General features: G+C 34.4%; 1 protein-coding gene and 1 pseudogene across 1 annotated transcript; one reads left to right on the top strand and one right to left on the bottom strand.

The window, feature by feature from the left end:
* Window positions 1-381: 381 nt before the first annotated feature.
* Window positions 382-5,336, bottom strand: LOC137716612 (protein trichome birefringence-like 41; annotated as a pseudogene).
* Window positions 5,337-7,872: 2,536 nt separating this feature from the next.
* LOC137714721 (zinc finger BED domain-containing protein RICESLEEPER 1-like) lies at window positions 7,873-10,248 on the top strand. Its single transcript, XM_068453864.1, has 3 exons — window positions 7,873-9,841; window positions 9,942-10,023; window positions 10,119-10,248. The coding sequence occupies exons 1-2, from the start codon at window positions 7,873-7,875 to the stop codon at window positions 10,007-10,009; spliced, it is 2,037 nt and encodes a 678-aa protein (XP_068309965.1). The 3' UTR covers window positions 10,010-10,023; window positions 10,119-10,248.
* The last annotated feature ends 2,563 nt before the right edge of the window (window positions 10,249-12,811 follow it).

Raw genomic sequence — 12,811 nt, 5'->3', positions numbered from 1 at the left:
TTTGAACCATATGATTTTTTTTTTTCGGACATAGAACTATATGATTGTTATAACAAATTTTTCTTGCTAAACTAACGGCCAGATACTTGAACAAGAAACCCTATGGAGGATTCAAATAAAGTGGCCCTCCGCCCACGGGGTTCTATATATCACCAAATTCCAAATTAATGAGTGTAGCAGCCTCTGATGCTTTCTTGTTCAGCAGTTCATACTTCAATGTCAACTATTAACGGTTTTTTTTACATCAAGACAAGGAACAGGTACACTGTTACGTGAATTCGTTTCATGCTAAAAAGATAAGAGTATGTAAAATTTCATCTACATGTCCTTATTTCAATGGCACAAGACGCCATCGTTTTGATAGTTTCAATCATGAATGTTTCAAAGAATTAAATTGTAGAGAATCTCATTCCAAGTATCTGGGACTCCACAAAGACACCAATGAGTACAGTCCATTCCGGTGCGGCCTCCCAACCCATAAATTGAAGGATGTCCATCTTTACGCAGGAGTGAGAGATTTGTTATATCTAGCAATGTCACTGGCTTTTTGATTGTGCTCAACACATTCTTCAGCACACTCAGAGCTGGTGGCAAACCTCCTGGATAGGTCGACCCAAGCAAAGGCTCCTTTTGCCCTACACAACTTCTTGCCCTTGGTTCTTGCCATTCACTGCCACTAAAAATCAAAATTAAGAAAAGAAAGTTATAGACTCATGATTGATGTCACTGGAACAAACTTCATAAACAATTCTCCACAACAACTTAATAAAAAATTACAATGACAATTGTTTTCACGTATATTTGGATGATTATTAGTCGTTGATATACCATGTATTAAATTTTACTTTTGTAAATATTCTTGATTGACATCCACTCACGACGACATCTAATAAAAAAAAATTAAAGCTAATGTGTATGTCACCAAAACGTTGAATTTTATTTCACATAACTTTTAATTACACTTCAATAAGTTGTTCTAACTTCTACGTACACTCTTCTTTAATGAGAATATAGTGGAGAAATTGCACTATGAAGGGCGTTGTGAGTATAAGATAGAGTGCTAATAACAATTCCGTTTTAATTTAAAATTTAACAATTATTATCTTAGATTAGTTATAGGGGATGGATTCATGACATTATTTTTTTATACAACTTTTGACACAAGGCTTAGTGGGGCCCACTTTCTAATGTGTTTTAACGATTTCAGCTATTTTAGATATTCCCTCATAGATCATGTTTACCAAAAATCACTCAAATATAAAATCAGATGACCATTGGATCTAGGGTTTCTTTGTAGAACTGTATTCGTTTATTTTCTTACTACAAATAAATATCTTAATGATTTTGAATTTGTCTAATTTTTTTGAAGATGATCTATTAATGATATTCTAAAAGATAAACGGTTCGGATCATTAAAATATATTACGAAATGCCCCAAAAAAACATATGTAAAAAATTATATAAAAAAATAATGTCACAGAACTGCCCCTTAGTTATATTAGATAGGGAACGTACTTGTAATGAGAAGGAGATATTCCTTGGAAGAAAACCCTGGACTTTGAAGGCTCAGTGTTTGAATCAACCCATCCAGCCCAAGTAATAAGTGCCTTCTCAAAAGCAAGCATGCGGTCAATGTCTTTTGCTTATCTGGCCTCCTACTTCAACATAATCCCATCTGCAAAATTAATAATTAATTAATTTGGTTTTTGCCTTTTAACCCCATTTAAAATTAAATCAAAAGAACCACTTAATACTAAAGTCTAGTGATATTTTTTTTTACTTATAAGTGAGATGTCTTAAGTTCGATTCTTGTCACGAATTTGAATCATATTATTGTTAGCCCATTGTGAGGTTAAACTCACCATTTTTTCTTTAATGCATATAATACCGATTGTTAAAAAAAAATAAAAATAAATCAAAAGAAAATTAAATATTATAGTAAATATAGTTGTAGGATTTACGGTTGAGAGGGTCCTCTCCGATTCCACCAATGCCAAGTGTTGAAGATAAGCATGTCAATATCCTTCCATAACTTGCCTCCCACTATTGAATCAAGCTTCAAGACCCTCCCAAACTTTTCTTTTACAATATCTACTAGATACACATTGCGGTCTAGCATCACTCTAACTTCATAATCCTGCAGTAATTTGATTGTATTTTTCACCATGCCATTTACCGCAAGAAAAATAAAAATCAGAGAGAGGACCACATGCTTCTTGTTTGGTAGAGCCGGGACAAAGGTCTATGTCAAATATTGTCCAAGCAGGGAATTGAAAGGTGAAATTTGTCATGGACCAATAGTTCGAAAAAGAAAATGGAGCAATAGGGACGGACCTTAACCAAGTCTAAAATATTGTATATGATGGATGCATTGCATTCACCGATACCAAATTGATGTGATTTCATTTGATGGATTAAGTTGGTAATTTTTTGAAAAGTTCATTATTATTAAAAGGAGGGGGAGGATTCGAAACCAAGCCTAAGATATTCAACCATATGGAAATTAGGTTGGTAATTAGATATAAATTGCTAATACAATTTTAATTATGCTATTTAGATACAAAACTACATTGTTGCCGAACTCTTTAATTAGAGTTGGAACATACCAATTATATGTGGAACTCAAATAGCATTACTCATACACATTTTTCTATCATTGTTTTCTTATGTTATGTTGCCAAATTGTCAATTTCAATTACACTTTTGAACAACTTACTAATTAATGGTTTGGATTCAAAGTCTTGCAACAAAATATGTATACCATTTGGCAACAGATTTATTCACCTAGCAAAGATGAAATAATAACAAAAACAAATTGCAAGTTTAACGTACCGTAAATTCGAAGATAGATACATTGTCTACTCTTGTCACATTATACTTTGCAGTTGGCACAGCCAAATGAAGCATGCATGTTAGGGACTGCCATTGATTTTGGCTTAATGAATCTCCAACAAACATGATGCTTTTCCCTCTAAATCTTTTGAAGAAGTCAAGCCTGTTAAATCTACAAAATAAAAGTTATCAATATTTTAGTGTTTTCTTATTAGATAATTTACCATGTTATATTGCTAAACTATAAGATTAAAACGATTAGTTAGAACTTATTTCTGGCTTTGGTTAACAATTTAGGTACACAATCTCCTTATACATGGCAAGAAAATTTACATACGGATTCATCAATGGTGGACAATCCACGATTCCACTTGTATATGTGTACTTGAGAGAAAGTTAAACGATAATCATTATTCATAATTCATATAATAAGCATGTTAATCCTTTCCAAATTTTAGAAAAAAACATTAAGAGTTTGGATTTCTATTTACAACGACTCAACCCAATCCCCGCTAATTTGTATAATCTATTATTGTTATTGCAAAAAATATAAGCTTTGGTAAAATCAGGTTAGGTTTTTCCGAGTATGTGGTCTAATATCTTAATGAATAGCATGTTGAGTTCCACCCATGCATTCTAAGTTTGAAACTCAATTCCTCATTTCTTAAATTATTGTAATAGTTTCGAATACCCTTTCCTAAGTTTTTTCTGAACCTAATCATATGATAATTTTCTTTTATGTCAAACACGAAGAACTCGCATGACAAATATGGCACCACCGAAGCCCGTGAGCTATATTACACGACTTTAAAAAATAGTTTGATGAATTTCATTAATAATTGTCACATGAGTAGAGGCCATATCACATGATTGTGGGACTAGAAAGAATCCAATTCCGTCACCACTGTGCCATCGCATTATCAAGACGATCACAGTTCACACAAACCAAGGATGCAATTGTCACCTATGAAAGGCGGACATCACCGACATTTTCCATGCGGCCAAACATTATATTTCTTACGAAAATCATTGGGATAGTGTCGCTTTATATATTCAGAGGGGCCCCTCTGCAAGAATTTTTGTGTTTTTAAACATAACATTGATCTACTCAGTTCACAGGATGTCTCCCCCACGAATTATATAAAATTTGTTCATGTGTTTTTATTTTTGGTCAGAAAATTTGTTCATTGTTTGAGATGTAAAAAGGATCACAGTCAAGATCTAAATTTACTTTTTATATTTCGAAAAATGTTATCAAAACAAGTCATTTTCTTAGAATTGATTTGGAATGTGGAATTTCAAATGTAAACAGTGTAATTCATGTCTCCAAAATAAACAGAAGAATGACAAATTAGTTAATCTTTATAAATTCATATAGTTATATAAATCCATAAAAACAAATTAGTCTAAACTTGTGTAACCCGCATTTTTTACAATAATCTTCAAATAGTTTTTAGTTTTAGTCCTATAAAATCGGAAGTCTTTATACTGATGCAATGAAAACACGAGGAAAGAAGATGGAGACTACTAAGAACTAAAAACTACTAAACCCTGTTTAGTCTAAGAAACCTCGGAACTAGGCAAATAAAACACTAAAACATCTGTTAAATCTAGCAATGTCGAGAGAACTCTTTGTTTTTTTTTTCTTTCAATTTTTTGATTCATGAAAAAAAAAACTACCTTCCACTCAATGATACAACTATTTAAAGACACTAGGAGCAACTGTTACAAGAACTCAACAGACCTCACTTACTAACAACATTAACACATAACCCTTACAACTTCAAATACATGAAACGTATAAAATCTAAGAACCTAAGCTTCTTTTTCTATACTAAACTAAAGCATGACCCATCTAACTTCCTTATGCATGTAACATGGCCTATCCAACGATGCATGTAAATGTCATCGTATATATGGCATCATATACTAATTAATGAAAAATTTACCCCCAGTTTTTGGTCCACCAGAAACTATAGCTACGGCGGCAAAGAGTACAACTGCTGGTCCCGATCTCATGACTGCACTTAGGCAGGAGATATATAGGATGAGCCAAGCCAACAACTAGGAAAATAATAAGCAATAATATTTGCACTAATAATCGCAACAAAAGAAAGGCATTAATAATAATAAGTAGAAGAAGAGAAGCCAGAGAGAGAGAGAGAGAGAGAGAGAGAGCTTGGTGTGCACCTTGCTAAATCACAGTCATGTGGTTGCCATCTGTATTTGGTGTAAATCTGATCGGGACGGCCATTCTTTTGGCAGGTAAACTCATGCTCAATGAAGGGGCATGAGGAAGGATTGTAGAGCGGGTAGGATTGGTCCAAAATCCATCTCCCTTTGAAGAAATCACATGACAATGACGACGATGACGATGGCTCACCAATTCTTTCACCATTTACTAATACTACTACTTGGTAATCAGAAACAACAAGAAGAAGGAGGAAAACAGCTATACTACTCATACAAAACCTACTATTAACCCAGACATCCATGAGCAATTTTCTAGAGAGAGAGATCGGTGTTTAAAAGAAATGGTAATGGGACTACAAACTGTTATCTCTATTTTCTCTTTATCTCTTATAGCTCCTATATTTATAAGTCTTGTCTGTATATACGTGAGAGAGAGAGGATGGAAAGTTGGCAATTTGTGTATCTTCGAGGCAATGGTTTACGATGCCCTTTTCTCTTCACGCAGATCTCTTTTGGGTCGAATAAATAAAAAAGGAATTAAATGACAGCTTTAAATAAAAAATTTCAAAAAGAAAAAGATATGTAGAAACTATAATCATTTATTTATTTTTTTTTTGGGTTAAACAAAGGGGCTAATAGCCCGACAAATGAGAAATTACAAAATTATATTGCGAGGTTGAAAGACTTTGAAAATATCAGACAATTATAACTGCTACAAGAAGAAGAAGTAGATCGGACCCAAAGGATGGGGGAGGCTTAGATTGGTGAACTCATTAGTCACAAAATTTATCTCACAATATACCAAATATTACATTTCTAGTTACGCAATGACATTCCATGACAAGCTTATCAATTCACCAATAGGAAAATTATCAGTGGCACACTAGAAGTGTTGCCTATTTTATCAAGAAAAATCTTGCATTACCTTATAATTAACAATTATTTTATATAGAAAAATCCTCCGTAATAAGATTGTACCCGATTTAAGTTCCTAACTCTCAACTAAATAATAAATACTAATTAAAACCCTAAGTTAGGAATTTCGGAGTTGTCATTTCATGGTCATTTTGAATAGAGCAATGCGAAGTTTCATGTTTTTTTTTTTTTTTTTTTTTCCTTTCCATAAATTCACATAAACATGAGCATTAGTTACGGATTAATGTTCGATATAAAATTTTCCATTGTAATTGTATCAACTAATTTATTCACAGAAATTAGCACATCATGTTTCATATGAGAAATGCTAAGAGAACTCTCTAAAAGTAGGACTCTTCATGAATTCTCTGTCACCTTACAGTTTAACGTCAATATCCCCGGAAAGATATGTGGCCATGAAACATGGATTAAGTGGAACATAATTGACTGGGTGATAAAGTCGTGGAAACTCCTGTTTCTTCCTTATTTTGGACCTTAGCTCCATGGAACAATATACTAACTACTACTGAAACATTGAAGAATTGAAATCTTACATTAAAGTGCCAACATTATAAAACATTGTGCAAAAATATGAGGTGGTAGAGAGTTTTACTTTTGAGAGGATCTCCTTATCATTTCTCTATTTTAGTTTTTTTAAAACAAACAATATTGTCTATACTAAAGGAGTGAGAGATCGGGCTAATCCTCACAATGGATAAGGAATAATGTGGTTCAAATTTTCCTTTAACTAGAGTTGAACCTAAAATCTCTTACTTACAAATAAAGAGAAATACCACTAAATCGTGGTACTATGTGACCATTTCTCCGTATTAGTTGATATCTAAACATTGAAATAAGTAGTCGGTAACTTGAGTATTATTATTGTTTCTTTATGGCTTTTCTTGCTTCTGTCATAGTTGTTTCTGATGAGCAATTGGCTAATCTTTATACCTTGTATACTTGTATGATTTATCACGATAAAGTTTAGAAAAGACTTTGGCGTTTTTTTCTTGAATGTTCCATTAATTGCTGTCTCAAAGGATCCAGTATATTAACATCAATAAAAATTGAAACCCTCACACAACTGAGTCACATGCTGTAGGGGCTAAATTGTGGAACCGGACGGCTCACCTAACCGTCTTACTCTTTTATTTATTTTTTTGGAACTTTCGTGAAAAGAATTTGGACTAAGTTTATTTTAATAAAAAATCACGCTATAACTTTATTTAATGAAAAAAACTTAAATTTTAATGAAAAACCTTTAAACTTTAATAAAAAGGACAGAAGAACTTAAATTTTAATGAAAAAGACATAATTTTAATATTATATAAAATAAAAAAAAAAACTGAAGAGCATGATCCGCGCGTCCTCACACATATTGTTTATGAAACTTACTACATTATTTATGAAACTTAACAATACTAAACTGTTTATGAAACTTAACGGTACTAAACTGTTTATGAAACTTAATGGTACTACACTGTTTATGAAATTTAACGGTACTACACTCTTATGAAATTTAACAGTACTACACTATTTATGAAACTTAACGCGCGTTGGGCACACATGTGTTATATTTTATCATCTAATAAAGTTATTAGATGATTTTTGGTTAAAATGTAAAGTTTTGAAGCCCATTTCATTTTTTTTTTTTTTTTTTTAAGAATATGAAGGTGAGATTTTCCCATCGGTAAAAAGGAAAACTTTACAAAGACTTATAAGAGCATTTTCAAAAGAGATGTCATTTCTTAAATGAAATGTCATGCAATCAAATTTGAAGGTGGGAAGAAGCTCCAACTGATATGAGAAAAAGTGTTATCAATTATTTTTTTGTTGTGCCATGTGTGGATCCTATAATTGATGTAGTATTATCTGATTTAGTCGTTATATCTCTTATGTTTTGCAGAGTTTGGTTGATTTCATGCCTATGTGATGGAAATAATACCAGTTGAGTCTGCTAAGAAACCAAAGAGGTTGACATCTATTGTCTGGAATCATTTTGAAAGGGTGAGAAAGGCTGAAATATGTCATGCTGTTTGTGTACATTGTCGCAAGAAGCTCAGTGGATCAAGTAATAGTGGGACCACCCATCTGAGAAACCATTTAATGCGATATCTGAAACGATCGAACTTTGATGTATCACAACTACTTTCAGCGAAGAGAAGGAAAAAAGATAATATCGTTGGCATAGATAGTATTAATGGTGATGAAACACAGAGAAAAGATGATTATATTCAGCCAGGAATTATAAAGTTCGATCAGGATCCGAAAAAGGATGAACTAGTTACCATTGCAAGCGGAAAGTTTGATCACGACCGTAGTCGTTATGATCTTGCTCGTATGATTATATTGCATGGTTACCCGTTCACCATGGTTGATGATGTTGGATTCAAAGTTTTTGTGAAGAACCTTCAGCCATCATTTGAGGTTGTGCCAAATAATGATGTTGAACAGTTTTGTATGGAAATTTATAGGAAGGAAAAACATCAAGTGTATGAGATGCTTAACAGTTCGCACGGCAGAATTAACCTTTCTGTTGAAATGTGGTATTCTCCAGAAAACGTTGAGTACCTGTGTTTGACGGCACACTGTATTGATGAGGACTGGAAACTACAAAAGAAAATTCTGAATTTTGTCACACTGGATTCTACTCATACGGAGGACTTGCTTTCAGAAGTAGTTATCAAATGTCTGATGGACTGGGACATTGACAGTAAGTTGCTTTCCTTGACATTTGATGATTGTTCCAGCGATGATGACATTGTTCTAAGAATCAAAGACCGGATCTCCCAAAACAGGCCTCTCTTGGTCCATGGTCAGTTATTTGATATTCGCTCTGCTGCACATCTTCTAAATTCAGTTGTGCAGGATGTTTTAGAAGCAATGACAGAGGTGATACAAAATATTCGAGGAAGTTTCAAACACGTAAGAAGTTCACAAGTGACACAAGGGAAGTTCAATGAAATTGTTCAGCAAGTTGGAATCAATAGTCAGAGGAGATTAATTCTTGATTTCCCAGTTCGATGGAAGTCAACGTATCTTATGCTTGAAACAGCCTTGGAATACAGGGGTGCATTTTCTTTCCTGCAAGAGCATGACCCTTCGTATGAATCAGCTTTAACAGACACAGAATGGGAACGGACGAGATTTGTTACAGTTTATTTGAAACTTCTTGTTGAAATCACCAATGTCTTTTGTGGCAACAAATGTCCAACTGCAAGTATATATTTTCCTGAGATTTGTGATGTTCACATCCAATTAATTGAATGGTGCAAGAGCCAAGATGAATTTCTTAGTTCTATAGCATTAAAGATGAAGGCTAAGTTTGATAAGTACTGGAGCAAGTGCAGTTTGGCTTTGGCAGTGGCAGCGATCTTGGATCCCCGATTCAAAATGAAGTTGGTGGAGTATTACTACTCCCAAATATACGGTAGTACTGCTCTGGATAGGATTAAGGAAGTTTCCGATGGCCTCAAGGAACTTTTTGATGCTTATTCAATTTGCTCAACAATGGTTAATCAAGGTTCAGCTTTGCCAGGCAGCAGCTTACCGAGTACCAGCACTGATAGTAGGGATCGATTGAAGGGATTTGACAAATTTCTCTACGAGACCTCTCAGAGCCAAAACATGATATCAGACTTGGACGAGTATCTAGAGGAACCAGTTTTTCCACGCAATTGTGATTTTAAGATATTAAATTGGTGGAAGGTCCACACACCAAGGTACCCTATTTTGTCCATGATGGCACGTGACGTTCTAGGAACTCCTATGTCAACTGTTGCACCAGAATCAGCATTCAACGCTGGCGGTAGACTGCTTGATGAATGTCGAAGCTCACTGAATCCTGACATTCGAGAGGCTTTGGTATGCACACAAGATTGGTTGAGGGTGGAATTAAAAGGCATGTGAATTACAGTTTGAGTTTTACGTTTGTCTTTCGTTATGACCTATACTTAGCAGTAATCTTATTGCAATAATTATTGATAACTCTTTTCTATCAGATGACAATTCATTGTCAAGCCATTCTGCTAGACCAATCCCTTCAGCCAGACTAATTCGTGCTGAGTAGTTAATTTTCCGATGGTATGTTTCTGCTACATTTCCTGCATTTCTCCATGTCTATTTCACTAACAGTACGCAGCAATGTACCGACTTATGGTGTAATCTTGTGATGCAAGGTTGATGGATAAGCTATTGGCCTATCCGGTGCTGTTAAAATGATGTCAGACACACCTAAAGCTGGTCTGGGCAGTGAACCTAATCTATATTTTCATGTCAATACATCACATGAGACTCGGTAATCGCCTGTGGTTCCTTGTCAAGCTAATTGTAAATTTTAGGATGTCAACCAGATCCCCTCATCTGTACGTAAATTAGAGGGACCTCCTTCGCCATGTTTTAGATTGAACAGAAGCTGAAATTAACAAAATGTGGGATGCTCAATCAGTAATCTATATATTTATGTTTATGCACAAAACCTTCGTCTCAAATTCTCAATCAATATATTTTAGATTATTCTTACAGTATGAACTCCTCACTGTTACTGGAAGAGTATCATCGATGATGTTATTCCCGCGGACTTTGGACATGCAGGTATTAATTTACCGGTAGATATAGACAAGCTTTCGTCCATGTTGCTCCGCATTGGCTTCAATCCAATAAGGAGGGCAACGATATGGTGAGGGAATCATTTGGAAAGATAATGGTAACCATAGGCAATTTTTAATCCCGTTTTGGTAAAAAAAAATCCAACTCCAATGAAAGGTTGGGTTAAAAACGTGTGGAATTCATCAGTCTGAATGATGGCCTTTTGGCTATCTGGCTATTTCCAACCATCCTTTCAGCCGTTTGTTGGGGCCCACCTGTCACCCTTCAATGTGCTGATATCAGCAACAATGACTAATTGATGTCATCTAGCTGTTTGATTTTATTTTATTTAATTTTTTTTTTCAGATGAAATCTAAAAGATAAATTTTAAATTCTAATTTTTTTTTTCTTATAATATTTTGTAGTCTTTAATATTTAAGTTGTTGTAGATTTAATATTTACGTTCTCGTATTTCAATTGAGTTGTATTTCAATTAAATTGTGGAGAGTTACTCATTTAGCAAAACATGTTACTCAAAATCCAATCCAAAAAATTATTGAGATTATATAAAGATAAGAAATCCGAAGACTTGTTCATTTAGAGACAAATGTCACTAAAAATATGTCTGGATAATAAATAAAAAACGGAGGCTTATTTTAATATGGTAGTTTAATTTAATTACCCAATAAGTTAACAACTTAAAAACAATAAATTATTGAGGGGCTACGTTTAGCCTTGGTTGGAGATAGTATATAAATATAATTTGACACGTTCATTTAAAAATAATTTTTTGCAGGACTATAATTCTAGATAGGGCTATGTTTAGCCCTTTTAGTTGGAGATGACCTTATAGCACACATTGTCATAGAGTTTGACAATATTACTGTTCATGTAGCACACTAGTGATCCAATTATACTTCCATTCCTAACCGAGGTGTCTATGGACCACTTATATCTGCACTTACTATGACACCAAGTAAGTTTTGCCCGCGTTGTTGGATTTCTGATTTTCTTTCTTGCACACATCTTAAATTCCTTAGAACTTTCACTTGTCATATTTTAAGGTTGATACTGGGGGCTATCTGCCGGTTCTATTGCCGGTATTGTAGTAGCAGCATTTGAGTCTGTCGCATTGGTTTTAGTAGTCCTCCGAATGGCTGGTTACTTAGGGGCTAAAGACGAAGATGAAGGTGAGGATAATCTCTGCATATAAAGTTTTCACATGCCTCATTGTATGTTATTTTCTAAAATTCTTGTGTCTGAACTGCGTCGTGGGCTGGAACAAAAAACTAGTTATTTTACTCTACGACAAATCAAAGCCGCCATCGGTAAATTTATCAGCTAAGTAAATTCTACATACCTAATTGAAATATCATTTTTGTGACTTAGTTTACAGTTTCTTGTGCCCCAAGTTAATGGCCGAGTTCTTGTCAGCAGACGGCAGTGTCACTGCTAGCTCAAGCTATCCGTGCGGGCCAATTCACTTCACTGAAACATTTCTCAAAACCACTCCTCTCATTGCCGGTTTACAATCAGGAACCCAAGTTCTGAACATAAAAACGATTGAACACATTGAAGGGCTGCAGCCGACAGTGTGCTTGAAGGTGGTACTAGAGCAAAGAGCAGAGTGTTCCAAAATGGTGCGGGCATACCTCAAATTTACGCTGCATCACTAGAGCTTGAATATGAGCTTCCTCGGTTGAAAAGATTTTTCAACATCAGTCTTGGTTGTTTGCTTCCAGTCTGGTATTGGAATCTGGCCGGAAGCTTTCATAGGTTTCATTTGCTCTTATGTAATTGACAAAAATTTGCAATCAGTGTCACAACACGTTTCATCAGAAAAACTCTGTGCATGGCAGATGTGTATCGATATTGTCAAAAAAAGAATGTACAACATGTCAGTGCGTTTTGTTGGTGGTAAAAAGGTATCGATAACATGTTCCAGAGTCATTACTTTGGTTAAAAAGAAATTAAGAATGCCTTTTCTGACCTTCTTGGTGGAAGTATGGAATGTCTCGTTCTGGATTCTGAATAATGAAGTGGTCATGATACGTTGTTGTACTTTGGCCATGATGTGGCTTTTAGAAGGTTTCACATCGGGAATTAGACTCATAGCTAATTAGAGCTTTTATTTTTTATTTTCAATACAAGCAATATTGATAGAGGGGGATTCGAATTTAAAATCTTGAGTGTGAAAGTAAATGTCTTAACCGCTTAAATTTTCTATTATTTGGAAATAGGATGAGCAACAAAAATTCATGATAGAAGGTGACATCATTTCATT

The sequence above is a fragment of the Pyrus communis genome, chromosome 14, assembly GCF_963583255.1.
Source record: "Pyrus communis chromosome 14, drPyrComm1.1, whole genome shotgun sequence".
Taxonomy (NCBI): domain Eukaryota; kingdom Viridiplantae; phylum Streptophyta; class Magnoliopsida; order Rosales; family Rosaceae; genus Pyrus; species Pyrus communis.
Note: the sequence above shows the minus strand (reverse complement) of the source record. Positions and strands in the feature narration are given on the sequence as shown.